Source organism: Chrysemys picta, chromosome 4 (genome assembly GCF_011386835.1).
Source record: "Chrysemys picta bellii isolate R12L10 chromosome 4, ASM1138683v2, whole genome shotgun sequence".
In the NCBI taxonomy this organism is placed as follows: domain Eukaryota; kingdom Metazoa; phylum Chordata; order Testudines; family Emydidae; genus Chrysemys; species Chrysemys picta.
The window spans coordinates 138,770,690-138,786,803 of NC_088794.1; the positions used below are offsets into that span (position 1 = coordinate 138,770,690).

Here is a 16,114-nt window from a genome sequence, read left to right on the forward strand (position 1 = left end):
GTTCTTTTGGTGTAAATTACTCTGTAACTTCAATTTCATAACTCTTTATTCCAATCTAAATAATTTTTGACAATAAAAGTGATAGGACACCAAATGTGTGTAGAATGTAAGAGACTTGGACTAAAATGAATGCAGTCCCTTAACATGAGTGCTATATACACAGATAAAATACTTTTTTGGGGGGGGGGGGGCAACCAGTGTGGATGCTTATATGTAATAATGACATTATGCACTTAGGTTGTGTATATCAGTTAACAAGAACCCTGGGAAATCCAAGCATCCCTTCATGGGCTCTTTCTTAACCATCTAAGGGTAGGTCTTCACTACCGGATCAGCGGGTAGTAATCGATCTGTCGGGGATCAATTTATCGCGTCTCGTCTAGACGCGATAAATCAATCCTCGACCGTGCTCCCCGTCAACTCCGGAACTCCACCAGAGCGAGAGGCGGAAGCGGAGTTGACGGGGGAGCCGTGGCCGTCAATCCCATGCTGTGAGGACCTGAGGTAAATCAATCTAAGATACGTCGACTTCAGCTACGTTATTCTCGTAGCTGAAGTTGCGTATCTTAGATCGATTTTCCTCCCTCCCCCAGTGTAGAACAGCCCTAAGTAAGTGAACAGCTCTGGATAAAGAGGTGGGTGAAAAGGAACTTTCAGGTTTTCAAACATTCCTTTTAGGCTGTGTCTACACTTACAGTGGCATATCGGGTACAGGAGCTACGTGCTGTAGTGAAAGGCAGGCTGTATCTACATTTATCACTGCGGTGTGTCCTGCTGCTGGAGCCCTTTCCCGGCTGCCTCCCCCCTGCCAGAGCCTTTCCCCACCACTGGAGCCTTTTACTGGGGGAGGGAAGGGGAAAGGCTCCAGCAGCAGGGAGGCAGCGGGACACTACACTGCTAAAAATAACGGTGTAAATGTGGGTAGCACTGCTTAGGCATGTAGAGCCGTGTAGGGTATATACCTTGGAGGTTCAGGCGTGTAGGGCCTGTGCTCACCTAGACCATTCCCTGTTGAGACATTTGCAATACTGCACAATAAACATAAACTGGCTTTGTTAGCAACGATGAGATTCTGTATACAATTTCATTCATAAATCTAGTATGCAGTATATAAAAGCGGAACTACTAACTTTTTCTTAAACAGTGATTCATTTTAATTTTACAATCATTCAAAGTGCTACATGTTCACATTTGAAGCTGGCACACACTGACTTCTTTGTAGTTTCAATGTACATAATTAAGGTGAAGTTCTCTATATGGAACTTATCTATTTATAAAATGCAACTTTTATTTGGATGCAGAATCTGGTATGTAGAGAATTCATACTGTCATGTTTACAAGCAAATACAGTATCTCAGTGGCCTTTGTACTGCATTCCAAATCTACTCAGACAAATTTTGTGCAATTTCCACTGTAATGTCTTAAGACCTTTACACAGTTCTAATGTTATAAGCAGCAGGTGCAGGAAAGAAAAAGAATAGATGCAATTAACACAAAATTATATTACACAGTACTATCCACAAACAGGTGTACTAGCAGGTGATCTTTCTAATCATAATACATTTTATTGTACAACAGCTATTCACCACAATGCAATAAGGTAAAAATGGATTCTATTCATCGGTTACTATGTAGAAGGAATAATGCCTTTGAAAATACTAAAATGCACAATACTAGCTCCATAGGATAAGGGCTGTGTTCTTTCTTTTACACCTTCTATTTACTGTAAATGTTCACATTTGGGAGGAATGTGGGATGGGAGCGAACTTGTACCTGGTTCTTAAAGAACATTGTATATGGGGATTCTGATGTAAGGGCCCAGACTTCTGAGACCCTCCTGGCCAAGGTAATTGCTACCAGGAAGGTGACCTTCCAGGAGAGATACGACAGAGGGCATGATGCCAACGGGTCAAAGGGAGGGCCTGTGAGCCTTGACAGGACCAGGTTTAGATCCCAGGGGGGAATGGGTTCATAAATTTGAGGGTAAAGTCTCTTTAAGTCCTTGAGGAAGCAAAGGACATTTAGTGTGAAAAGTCTGACCTACCATCCACCAGAGGGTAGAAGGCTGAGATTGCCTCTAGGTGCACCTTGACTGATGAAATGGCTAGGCCCTATTGTTTCAGATGGAGCAAGTAGTCCAGCACAGACTGGAGAGGTGACCGAGTCGGTGAGAGGCGACAGAGCCAGTAAGAGGCCTTTTGGGGATAACCACAGAGAGAAACGCTTCCACTTGGCAAGGTGAGTAGCTCTAGTAGGTTTCCAACTACCTAGCAAGACCTGGCAGACTTGTTCTGAACAGGCCAGCTCTGCCAGATTTAACCATGGAGTTTCTGTACAGTCGGGTGGAGGGCCTTGAGCAATCAACCTTGATCTTGCGAGATCAGGTCCAGGACGGGAGGGAGTGGCAACAGGATCGCTACTTATAGGGCCAATAACAGGCCGAATCAGTGTTGATGCGGCCATGCAGGGGCTATAAGAATAACCCTTGCTTTGTCTTGTTTGACTTTCAGTAGGACCTTGTGCACAAGAGGAATGGGGGGGGGGGAGAAAACGTGTACAACAGGTGCTTTGCCTATAGGAGTAGGAAGGCATCTGTTGAGTGAGCCCGGGCTGCAACTGTGTAGCGAGCAAAACTGCTGACACTTCCTGTTCTGCGGTCTACAAGAGGACACTCCCACCTCTGGAAGATGGACCTGGTTATGTTATGAAGGGACCACTCATGGTGAGAAGAGAAAGATCTGCTGAGATGATCTGCCAAAGTGTTCCAGGCTCCCGGAAGGTGAGAAGCTTCAAGGTGGATGGAGTGCTTTGTGCAGCAATCGCACAAGCGAATGACCTCTTGACGCAGGATGGACAAGTGTGCTCCTCCCTGCCTGTTGATGTAAAACATGGCTGCCATGTTGTCCGTAAGTGCTCGCACAACCTTGCCTACAATCTGGGGTAAAAACACCTGGCATGCTAGGCAGACCACTCTGAGCTCTCTGACGTTTATATGCAAGGAGAGCTCCTTCTGGGACCACAGCCTTGAGTCCTGAGGTGCTGCAGGTAAACTCCCCACCCTAGATTGGATGCATCCGAGATTAGGAATACTGATGGCTGGGGAGTGACAAATGGAATGTCCGATCCCACCAACTGGCTTACGTTCTGTGTGACAAATGGTGACAGCCCAGTGAGTACACCGAGGCCAGCCAAGCTTGAAGGGATCTGAGGTGCAGTCTCACATGCTGCACCACGTAACTGCATGCCACCATGTGACCTAAACGTTTGAGGCAGAAACAGGCTGTTGTGATGGGGTGGGCCTTGACTTGATATATCAGAGCCAACATTATCTGGAAGCAAGCCACTGGGAGGAAGGCTCTGGCCCAGGTGTAATCAAGCACCACACTGATAAAAATCTATCCTCTGGACAGGGATAAGAGTTGACTTCTGCTCACTTATCAATAGGCCCAGGGCTCAGAAGGTAGTTTGTAATAGACCAGTGCTGGCTCTCACCTGGACCTTGGACCAGCCCTTGATCAGCCAGTCATCGAGGTAAGGGTAGACTCGTACCCCGTGCCTTCTGAGGAAGGCCACCACCACTGCCATGCATTTTGCTGACAGGCCGAAGGGGAGGACAGTGAATTGGGAGTGTGCCTGCTTCACTAGGAACCTGAGGAACCCGGAAAATGGGGATGTGGAAATAGGCCTCTTTCAAGCTGAGGGAGGTACAACAGTCTCCTGGACCCAGGCAGGGAATAATGGAAGCCAGGAAGACCATACAGAACTTCAGCTTCTTGAGATAACTGTGAGGCGATGCAAGATGCAAGAGACCCCTTTGGCCTTCAGGATTAGGAAATAACGGGAGTAAAACCCTTTCCCTCTCAAGTTCTGAGGCACCTCCTTCACAGCCCCTATCCGAAGGAGGGCTTGCACCTCCTGGACTATAAGTTGCTCGTCAGAAGGGTCCCTGAAGAGGGATGGGGATGGAGGTGGGGAAGGGGGGAGGGGGAGGGAGAGAAGAAAACTGAAAGATGAAACCTTCCTCCACTGTACTCAGCACCCAATGGTCTGAGGTGATGAGGGACAACACCAGGCTGAAGTAGGAGAGTCAGTCTGAAAACAAAGGGGGAGCAGGAGCCGGTGTGGGAACTGATATAGTGCCCTTGGGCACCCCTTCAAAAGTTCTGCTTGGAGCCACCAGGATATCTGTGTGGGCCCAGTAGAGAGGCTGAGGAGGAAGAGGGCGGTTGCCTGCACTTATAACCCCTGCTTTGTTTCTTAAACAGGTCTTGGCACAGTGGCGGAGCTGAGAAGCGGACTGGTTGTTGAGGTCTGAAGTGCTTCTTTGAGGAACCAGGGCACAGAGGCCCAGGGACTTGAGGGTGGCGCTAGAATCTTTCAGGTGATGGAGTTTTGCTTCCATCTGTTTGGAGGAGAGAAGTTCCCTTAAACAGAAAGGCCTGAATGGACTGCTGAACCTCCAGAGGTAGTCCCGAGGATTGGAGCCAACAGCGCCTTTGCATGACTAGCACCAATGCCATTATTCTAGCAGCTATGTTAGCTGCATCTGGAGAGAGGCCCTGCCTACAGTCTTCCCTGCCTCCACCAGAGCAGATAAGTCCTGTCTGGACTCCTGGGGCAGTCAGTCCTTGCATTCTGACATGGAGTCCCAGACGTTATAATCATACCTCCCAAGCAAGGCCTGCTGGTTGGAGATACAGAGCTGCAACCCACCAGTAGAATAAATCTTTCTACTAAATAGATACAGCTTCTTTCAATCCTTCGCCTTGAGAGTCGTGCCCTGCAGCACTTGCCTGTTTCTTTCACTGGCCACTGCGACCACAAGGGACCCGAGAGGGGGATGGAAATATAGGTACTCATACCCTTTGGTGGGAACAAAGTACTTTTTCTCTGGTCTTTTTGAAGTGGGGGCAGAGAGGATGGAATCTGACATAGGGATCTGCCTGAATGCATAACAGCGTCAGGGGTAGGGCCACCTTTGACAGAGCTCCTGCAGCCAAGATGTCGATCAGGCTGTGAAAAGATTCTTTAAGCACCTCCACTTCCAGCCCTAGGTTAGACGCCACCCTTTTCAATAGCTCCTGATGAGTGCTGAAGTCATCCTGAGGCACCGAGCTCCTCAACCCCCACACAGCTTCGTCTGGGGAGGAGGAGGCCTGCACCAGGGGGTCTTCCTCCTCTTCTTCTGCACTGCCCACATCACGTATCCCCAAGTCCTGCGCATTGGTACTGGGTTGGGTACTATAGTCAGGGTTAGGTGTTGGATGGTGTGGTGGAGGGGCCTTTCTCTCAGACACCACCAAGTATGAATGGCTGGAAAGTGGTCCCAGTACTGGAGGAAATCCCCAAAGATTCCAAAAAGGCCACAGGACCTGCATAGGCTACTGCCCACTCGGCCAAGTGCCTGGAGGGGTACCCACACCAGGATCTGACAGAATGTAGGCCTGTGGCACCTGGCATTGGCCACTGTCGGAAGACTGGATACTGGGCTAGATGGACCTTTTGTCTGACCCAATACGGCCATTCTTATGGGTACTGGTATCAGCCCCATGGCTGGGTGCATGACTCCATCTCTGACTCCGATGACAAGTCAGCTTGTGGGGCCATGGGGAGGCAGTACCCCTTACTTCCACTGGCTGGTGTCGAGGGTCCAGGGAATGGTGCCAGAGCAGGGAAGCCTTTGCTGACATCTGCAGGGTCGGTTTCCCTCTGATCAGTTCTGGAGGACCCATGCTGGATAGGATCTCAGGGCAACATGCTCCCTTCTGCTTGCCATCCTCACTGGTGCTGGATCTTGCCCTGCCGTGGTCGGCAGTACCAGGAGTGCCATCAGGTCCCTGGCCATGGCGAATGCCTCCAGGGTGGATGGCACCATGATCCCACTGGTGCCACAATGTCCCCCCAATGTCAGCAGTTGGTCCTGCACCAGATTACTGGCACTTGTGAGCAGGGCAAAGTTGATGCTTGTGGGGCAGGGGCAGAGAGTGGCCCAACACAGGTCGCACCCTGCTGCACTCCCCATGCTTGTCCTTCCTCAGTTCCAGGGAATGTCCCCTTTTGGACCGCTGCTTTTTGTAGTTCTTCCTCCGCACCGGTGAAGGAGAATGGTGCCAAAAGACCCGTGCTGCTGGAGGAGCACTCCGCACCAATGCCAAGGTACTCGGTGCAGAGTCTGACCGGCTTGGCTGTGACGACGGTCTGAGTGCGACTTCCATCAGGAAGTCTCCCTGTCCTTTATTGTACAAGGCTTGAAATGGCGGCAGATCTGGCAACGCTCTCACACATGAGCTTCCTCCAGATACTTCAGACAGTTGGAGTGTTGGTTGCTCACCGGCATGGGCTTGCTGCAGGAGGCACTGGCTTTGAAGCCCAGAGACCAGGGCATGCCAGGCCCCAGGGACAGAGGATGCTCTCTAAACAAATGAGAGAGTCCAACTATTTACACAACTACTAAAAAAAATAAACAGAAGGCAACAAAACTTGAAAAGAAAGGAGGGAATAACAAGAACCACTCATGAACGCCTTGCCGAAGCAAGAGAAGCTGTTCCAGTGACCATCACGGGCTTTAAGAAGGAACTGAGAGGATGTAGGGCCAGCCGGGCCCCTTATACCAGCGCATGAGCATGCAGCACTATAGAATGCTAGAGACAGCCCGATGGATACCATTGAGGGAAAAATCTCCAGTGACTGCATGCAGTGCGTGCGCACACCTATGATGGAATGGACATGAGCAAGCACTCGACGAAGAACAATCAGTAATTTTTATCTTGTTCTGCTGAATTATTTAAATCTAAAGCACTCTACAAATATTCTCGGTGAAGACTTTGAAAATGTTAGAACTCATGGGAGTGCTAGAAGTTAATAGATATCTTGCAATCAGGAAGAAAAATTCCATTATTTTTTCTTCAGTGCAATAAAACAAGCCTTGAGCATGGCACGGAGGGGGCTGAAGCCTAAAAAGCTAGTTCACAGATGAACTTCATAGAAGTTCAAGTTTGAAACCATAGCCACCCACCTGGGGACCGGGAGGAAACTTGTCACCCATCTAATAAAAGGGAAAACACAAAAGACCTGGTCACTCATAGGACACAGAAAAACTGGTATTTCTTTTATAAGATGATAATCAGACTGCTTTTTGCGGCATCCAATGGAATACAGGTCTTATTCTCTTACACACCTCTAAAGTGTCTAGCCCAATGATGGAGCTATAAATAATGACACACAAAAACACTATGTTAAAGTAACATTTTTAAGTTGCAAAGCCAAGCACTCAAAAAATAGTAAATAAGTGGGATGAGACACTTTGCGAGTGGGTTTCATAGATACCTGCTGTCTGCAGAGGAATGGTGAAACTCAGAAATCATGGATTTCATTCAAGGCTCTGAAGGGGACTGTATTCTAGTGCTCCAAAGCAGCTCCTAAATTTCTCAAAGAAGAGGGCACCAGAAATTTTTTTAACATAGTCAAAACAACATATGTTTCACTAGCCTGGTTTTCAGAAACGGTTGAACCATTTTGGCTGGGGGGGAAAAATCAGCCTGAGGCAGACACTCAGCATATAAAATTTCAGCCCAAATGCTTAAAGTTTGACAAAATTATAAGCAACTGAAAACAGAATCTTTATAATAGGAACTGTCAGGCAGTCTTAGTAATACGTGGGACTACCAGCCCCAACTATAATACTCAGATAGCATAAAGCTAGACTGATTATGCAATCTGCCCTGAGTAAGAGATGATACATAAATGCAAAGCCCCCAGAGCAGACCAGACAACAAATTATGTCTCTAAGAGCCATAATTCACTTTCTGTTACACTCATGCTCCTGGACTACAACAACAGATTACTTTCTCCTCTGTTCTGTATCAGCTGTGAGGGGCAGAGTAAAGGCTCTGCTCACAACCCCCTCACTCTCACCCTCCTAATCTCCTCCCACCTGTGCAAGTGTGGGAAGCCTAGGCAGGGGATTGAGCTTAAAACTTTATAAACTCTGATTGCCTATGTAGGCCTATAGGGCAAGCTGCAGTCTCACCCCCAATAGCTGTCATACTGTTGAGTAAGAAGGTGTCACTCTTGCATAGTCACTTTTCTAGTCATAACTTTAAAATGTTCCTAATTTTATTGTACTAAAACAGTGGCTTCACTTATGAAAACAAATAAAACCTAGATTAGATTACTGTTCACTACTTAAATTCAAACTTCCACAAGAAGGAAATTCAGAATGAGCACTGACATGCGACTGTTTACTGTATGTCCAGACACCTTCCTCTTAGTTTACATCAAACTGATTTCACAAGTGCGCGCCTGTTGAGATGCTTCTCAGGAACAAAGCAGTGGGGACTGAAAATGCAAAGCTGTACAATGTGAAGAACTCTGCACAATACTGACCTGAAATATCAGGTCAATAAATACTTAATGGAAAAATTATATAGATCACTGAGATGATAGACTATAATAATGGATCTGATCAATGTACTATATGTTAATCCCGAAATCACTGAAAGAACACATACTAGCCATTCTAATGTCTTATGTCAGCATTTTGTATTGGCTATTAGAGGGTTGATAAAGATACTATCTAGAATGCATTTCAACAATCTGAAGAACAGCTATTTTTCAAACACTGATATTGGTAAGCTCAGTGTTCTCCCCCACTTCCTCCGGAGGTACTCAATGTCCCTGACAGAGGCCAGGGGACCAATTCTCACACTCTGCCCTTACAGCCAATACTCAAGGCTCATGTTGGGCCACCACGCTGCAAGCTGAGGAAGAGTGAACAGGACCCAGACATGAATGCTGCAAAAGCCCTTCTCCCCAACAGGAGCTGAACATATTCCTTCTAAGGGAGCAAGAACACAGGATTTGGAATCAGCTCTGTCTCCCATGTGGCAGTGCGGAGTTATAAAAAGTCCAACAACAGGTGAGTTTTTAATTGAAACAAACCACCAATACCCTATTTCAAGGTGCAAAATAAAAGCCAGAAAAATATCGGCTTTAGGGCCACAATCCTGCATTTTGATTTACTCCACCTTCCTGGAGCCCCACTTGGTGGACCTCCACACAGGCTAACTGCTGTGCCAATAAGTACCACAATGTAGGACAGGGGCCTTAAAGATTAATCACCACACTAAATGTATTCTATTTGTGAGTCACACTGCAAGTAAAACCTGGGCAACTCAACTAAAAAAAAAATTCTGTAAAATTAAAAGAAATTTGTTAACAGAGAATGTATGTTGTTTCAGCTAAATGTGAATTCTTACTATTGAGCCATAAACCCTAAAAATGGAGGGTTTACTATGGAAATAGGGTCACAACTTATTTTTTTTAAAGATTTTTTTAGATATCTGTGTCGGTACAGCACATCAATGTCACACAAAATACAAAATACTATGAACAGCTTTTGTTAATTCTAGAAAGCACTGTTTCTTTCAGTAAAAAAAAAAACCCTAATAGAGCTTCAAGGAGTTGCAAGAGACAACTCCTGTGATTCACCCCTCACCCCCCCCCCCCCCATCAGAAGCGTTGCTTGTTAATCCAGCAGGAAATAACATTTGCCAGGATTGACAGCTGTGGATTTGTATTCAATTCCCAAATTAAAAACCAATGACAGGGTCTAGTTCAATAGAGCTGTCAAGTAAAAATGAAATAAGTAAAAAACCTGCAGCCATTCTCTTGTACATGTATTTTGGATAATGGTAACAGATGCCTTTAACAATGCTACAGCCTGGTAGGGAGATATAATGGCAATAAGGCTGTGAAAACATTTTCTTCTGAAATTATTTAATTCTTGACATTTCTTTAATTCTGAACAGCACAAATATATTCTCCTCTTATTTCTGATTTAATTTATTAAAATATTTTACACATGTAAAAATGTTCATAACAGCGCCAGCAATAAAGTGATATAAAATGTATCCTAATACATATTTCATATGGCCCTGATCTTGCGAACAGATCCAGTGGCACAAACCCTCATGCTGGAGTCCCATCAGTGTAGGCTCAGAGCCCATGTTGTGCAGCTCAGTTTTTAATTAGAATAATGGAAATCAGAGATGAAAAGATCTAATACAATAGGTCAGCTAGCCTATCATCCTGTGAGTATAGGATTGTTTCTTACAATACACTTTCTAGCACTTCAACCACTCAACATTTAAGAGCCCCAAGCAATGGGTTTTCCACCAATTCCCTTGGGGTTCTCTATTCCCCAGTCTAATCGTTTTTACTAGCCCAATTTTCCTCAATTTGAATTTCATCTAATTAATCTCAGTTTATAGCCCTTATCTCCCTAAATAATTCTTCTTCTTTCTTGGTGTTTACACCCTTAAGCAATCGTGGATGGCTGTTTCTCCCAGCTCATTGATTTGGCAAGGAAATTAATTTACCCCTAAGCTATTCTAACAATTGTCATTTGAAAAAGATTAAATACAAAGCATCAACTTGGCTGCTATTTACCTGTACGAAGTGATTCTCTTCAGGTTTGTAATGGGAACGTCATAACCACACTCTTCTAAGACTTCGTTGCATGCAATTTCCTCCAAAGAAAGTCCTGGCTTGTCTACTAAGCCAGCGCAGAGTTCATAGGTCACGCCTTCTGTAGCTGGTAAGGGATCCAATAGAGGACACCAGCTATCCTGGTCTTTACTTTGAAAGTCTTGAGGATGGTGCCGTTCCATTTCACACATGTAAACAGCTAAAAAAATGCAAAAGAAAAAACAACTGTGCGTGGAAAAGTCTACTATTACCCTTACTCCAAGTGAATTTCACCATGCAATTTATAACAAATCCAACTAATAGACATAATAAATCATGTAGGACTACATTCTAAAAGGTGTTCAGCTGCCTGCATTGGTGTGTGTGCAAAAATCACATTAAGACACAACTTTTGCACATTATCACTTTTACACACAAATGATGGGTTTTGTGTGGATAAATTCTATGATTTGCATACCAAAGTGACAGGCCACAATAACTACCCACATAAGCGACTGGAGCATGCAATATTTCACACCTTTTGAAAATCTGTTTCCACAATATATCATAAAGGTACACAAGTGCTATGAGATGTAAGTATTTGAAACTGCTTAATTGTGAAGCATTTACTACTGATGGGGCAATCCATAGTTGATTTTTAGTTAAAATGAGAAAAAAATGAAATAGCAGTGGAATTTTTGTTTTCTATTTCATTTCTGTGAAATGGTCCTTTGAACATTAGTTCTGCTTATATTGATATGGATGTCTCATACATGCTACCAAAACTAAGTGCAACTGGTTGAACCCAAAAATCTATTGTTCAAAACAACTTCCATTTGTTGGCCAATGTACATATCAGGGTTTATTTTAATCTATGCATTTATCTCTGCTGGGAAGTTGGTCTGTACATTTTGTACCATGTGCACAATGATGAATCTTTCAGCCTGTCAACTCAGCTGTTATTTGGACAGGGTTATGAAAAGCATGTATGTTTGTTTGAAAAATCCTCTTTTGAACATATAGTTCTTTGCACAGATTCTTGAGTGGAATTTGCAAAGGACCTTTTGCATTAATCTAGAAACAGCTGTCACTGTAATACACTCCTAAAGGAAATACTAAGGGCCAGATTCTACAGTCTTTAGTCAAAACTCTCACTGATCTCAGTGGACATTTTTCCTAAGTAAAGCCTGCAGGATTGGGTCCTAAAACACAGAGAAGCACTACCAAAAATATAGAGCCATTCAAACTTTCTTTTACAGATGTAGCTCTATTTGTCTCTTCTTTGCAAAGTTTCCCATTTTCACCCCCTTTCTTTTATTAACAAATTTGATACAGGAAAAAACGTGATATTTAAATGTTATAAGATATCCAGCATGAAAACTGCTGTTTTATCTAATAATCTGTGACATTTATTATACCTTAATGTTTAAAATATATTAATATATAATATAAGCGTAACATGAGTTTCAAGTAAATGATAAACATGCACATTTTTTTTCTAAGTCTCATTCCAAATGTTAAAACTCTGTTACATAAGAGAGTACAAATTTAATGTTAGCAACTGAACTTGGTCCAATGTTTCATTGTCCCTTTTCATCTTTGGTTATAAAGGAATATTACTCCCAAAGAAGTAGCCCACTACTGAGGGTATTTGGCTTAAGTCAAGGAGATCCTGAAGACACATCCTTAACTGGTGTAAACTGCCATAGCTCCGAGAGGTATGACAATTTACCCGAGCTGAGGATCTGGCTTTATTTGTTGGATCTTACTGAGCAAATCTGGGGGAATTTTTAATGTGCTTGCTCCAACATCCAAAATCTGAGTTTGACTCAGATGGTAAATATGGGAAAACATCCAAAACGTTTCTGGGAAAATGCCATGACATGGTTAGTGAGGTCAGATTCCGCCAGTCTTGACTTCAGACAAAGCAGCTCCGATACACACAACCGCAGTTCAGCTCAGAATTACTCTAACAAATTTCACTGGTCCGTGACGTGCTTTTCATGGCAGTGAATTTGGTAGAGCCCTAACCATGAATCATTAATTATTAATGATTAATGATCCAGCACGTAGGCAAGATTTGTGGATTCTCAGAGTGGAAAGTCCTAACTATGTGAGTTCCTTCCAGTGCAGCCGTGGCACAGGGAAGAGAGTTGAACTGCCTTAGTCAAACCAGGTGATATTGTTACCCAAAACAAGCCCGTTCAAGTAACTGAAACAAAAGGCTTGCTTGCTCTCCAAGGAAAAAGAGGGGGGGAGTTAGCAGTATAGATCTGGAGAGGCTCCTGGAATTTAGCAGATCAGGGCGGGAACTGGTTTGCTGTTTAAACTTCTGATTTCTTTTTGTTTTCACCAATTGTTTTGGGAGCCCTAAGATGTAAAACCTGGCTGGTGACAAGCCTTGGGTGCTATGTATTTTGAGTCACTGGAACAGCAAATACATACAACCCACTGAAAGGTTGTTATACGTTAACTTGAAAATCCCATGGTGTAGGTTTAGTGCTACTAACCCAAGTCTTCTCCAGTTACATACTGTTTAATTGTATTTGGAAAGATGTGGTCCGTTGACTATCAAATTAATGATATCTAGAGTCTATCTTAACGGGGCATCTGTAAGGGACTAAAACCACTTCAGCATTCTTTTAGATTTTCATTTTAGCAAAAGAGTCAACTAGTCCTACCCTCTCATCTGTCTGAGGAGGGGCAGACACATGTATACAACAGTCACACTTGTAGTAGACACACCTAGTGATTTAAACTGCTGCTGATCATTCACAAATTCTCAAATATCCATAGAAATGTGCCCTTCCCCTATCCTCTTTCTGTTGGGATTCTGACAGGGGAGCAAATAGGACACAGAGAGAATCATCACTTAATTTATGCATTTTTACAGACAGCATGGCAGATCAACCCCAGGCAATGGAAATCTAATCCTATCACATATACTCTGGTGGGAGTGGGTATGAGCAGTAGCTGAACTGGAACGTTTGACTGCCCATTTGCATAGAAGGCCAGCCATTCGGAGCACATTCAGGGCCCTCTCTGATCTCTGTGAACATAACATCAAAACAGCAGGCTTTTTGGGAGACTAGGCCCTCTAGAGCCAGCAGAATTTGACATTTCCATGGAGATGGCATATTGGAGGTATCCACTTGGCCAGAACACTTATAGTATTTCATTTATTCAGTTTTTTCTATTCCCTTTGCTTATGGACCAACCTAATTTCATATTATCTAGCAGTTTAATTTGTTTCTCTTGCCATGAGAAATTCATCCTGAAAAGAATCTACATCTCTACCCCGATATAACGTGACCCAATATAACACGAATTCGGATATAACGCGGTAAAGCAGCGCTCCGGGGGGCGGGGCTGTGCGCTCCGGCGTATCAAAGCAAGTTCGATATAACGCGGTAAGATTTTTTGGCTCCCGAGGACAGTGTTATATCGGGGTAGAGGTGTATTTTATTACACTTTTTAATTTGCAAAAATAATTAACTTTATTATGCATTAGACCTGATTCAAAGACAAAATGTGTCCAGCTCTGTCTTGCATAGTATTAAAAGGCTAATGTGTACATGGAGCCTTGTGCCCTCTGCACAGGAGTGAATTTCATAAAGTCATTTGGAAAAAAGCATCATGAAAGATATTTGCAGTTACAGCCGCCTAAGAATGCCTCAAAGAGAGTATTAGCCATACTAGCAGTTTCTATTTGGTTGCAAATAAAAGACATAAGGATTTTAAATAAGCATATAAATAAATCCTATTCCTTACAATAGGCAACAGAGTGCTGAATGAAAACATGAGCTACAAGTTACAATATTGTTGCATTACACTGAACTGCCTGTCAATCACTATAGGCAAGTGCGGATGGTAAGACACTGCACCAGAAAGTTTCCAATGACATCTACCAGAATGGTCTTGAAACAGTCTCTTAGCAACAGAGATAAAAAGAGAAATATCTTTTAGATTCTCTTTTTTTTTTTTTTTTTTTTTTTTTTGGTTAAAACCAACATGCTGAGGAAAAATACATCTTATTTTTAACCTCCAAAAAATAAATACTGTCAGAAGTTATAACAATTGATACAAAAACGCTAAAATTAATTTAAATAGATTCTTTCTTAAGGTATCAACACCTCTTACAAGTAAGAGAGCCAATAATCTACCTATTACATTGCAGTATACAATAAAGCAAAAATATACTTGTGCATAATATATCAATCTTCCCTAATTTTGAGGTTTCTTTTAAATTCCCAAGTATATATTGCCTCACATTAGATAAGATTATATATTTTTTAAAATAAGGAACATAAAACTTAATGATTCAGGGCATAAGCCATCTGCTAATTACCATAGGTCAAGAAGAAACTTCCTAAAGGAGCAGCTTATTCCATAATTGCTCACTACAGGGCTGCTTGCAACTTCCCCTGAAGCATGGCAGTAGCTGAAGTCAAAGACAGACTAATGGACTATCTGGATCACTGGTTTCATCTAGTAAGGCAATTCCTATTCTGTGGAATTCTGATCTAGTGAATAGAGTGGGCTATAGGACAAAGGAATAGAATATGGAACAAAGATTTTATCACCACAACTATCCATACATCCCCCAACTTTTAACTGCTAAACCCTTAATAGCTTGCTTCACTTGAGAGCAAAAGTAAAGCTAAAGAAGAGGATTACCTGGGCGGAACTGCTTCACCACAACAAAGCATTGCCGAGAGGAATTAAATATCAGGATTGAGACACTAAGGAAGAGGGGGAAAAAACAGATCAATGCACTCTGAATAAACCAGTATGGATTAATGCAGTATTATTAACCTTACATCCCATTAATTTTATTTTTAACTATATAGACATGTATGATGTACAATGCAACAAGGGCCTGATCCAAAATCCACTGATTTCAGTGGATTTAGAATCAGGCCCAAAAACACAGGTGACTTTATCCACTCTTAAGTCACTTTGCAGAAAAAAAAAAGACTAAGACTACAGTTATTAATTATAACAGCAGGAAGAGCTTCCAAAATCAAGTTATTTCTGATATCAGGGACAGATATAGGCTGTAAACCTGGAATCAAATATTCATGGTTGCACCCTAGCACTCGCAAGGAGCCCCACTGAAGTCAAGGACTAAAATTGCTTGTCTATGGCTTTAAAACAGACACCATCAACCTGAAATCTAGTTATTTGCAAAATTAAGTTATAAATCGTTTCAGCTATTACCAGTTTTTTGTGGTTTCACAAATTTTTTAAAGATTTTTCTCCCCTGTTTCTATATGAAAACCTCACATACAAGTGACTAGCTCACCATACTGGGGAAACAAACTGACTCTTCACGGAGTACCGAAAAAGTAGAGAATTATTTTTCTGTCTCTACTATAATGGAAAGAAATTAATCTGAGGTTTTATTTGTAACACACGACAAGTTAACATTTTCAGATGAAAGTGTGATTGCTAATTGGCGTCCCTTTAAAACTCAGAAAAGCAAGTTTATACCACTCTCATCATCATAGTGTCAGCCCTTCATTTGCAATGCCGAGGTGCAGTACATATCACTGGAAAGATAATTTATTATTCAATGAATCATACAGTTCTTCAATTCAGTGGGTTAAGTTAATGATGGAATATTTGCAGGCTGCAGTCAAGTATT

The 16,114-nt window shown here is 42.9% G+C and overlaps 1 protein-coding gene across 5 annotated transcripts in view; it reads right to left on the reverse strand.

Moving 5' to 3' along the window:
• Positions 1-16,114, reverse strand: part of NUDT14 (nudix hydrolase 14) — an 87,674-nt gene that overhangs the window by 7,670 nt on the left and 63,890 nt on the right. For all 5 annotated transcript variants that reach the window (XM_065593749.1, XM_005285856.5, XM_065593751.1 and 2 more), the window contains 2 exons: positions 15,145-15,209; positions 10,450-10,687 (listed from right to left, as the gene is read on the reverse strand). In XM_065593749.1, coding sequence (XP_065449821.1) covers positions 10,450-10,687; positions 15,145-15,209 — 303 coding nt within the window. The remainder of the gene's footprint in view (positions 1-10,449; positions 10,688-15,144; positions 15,210-16,114) is intronic.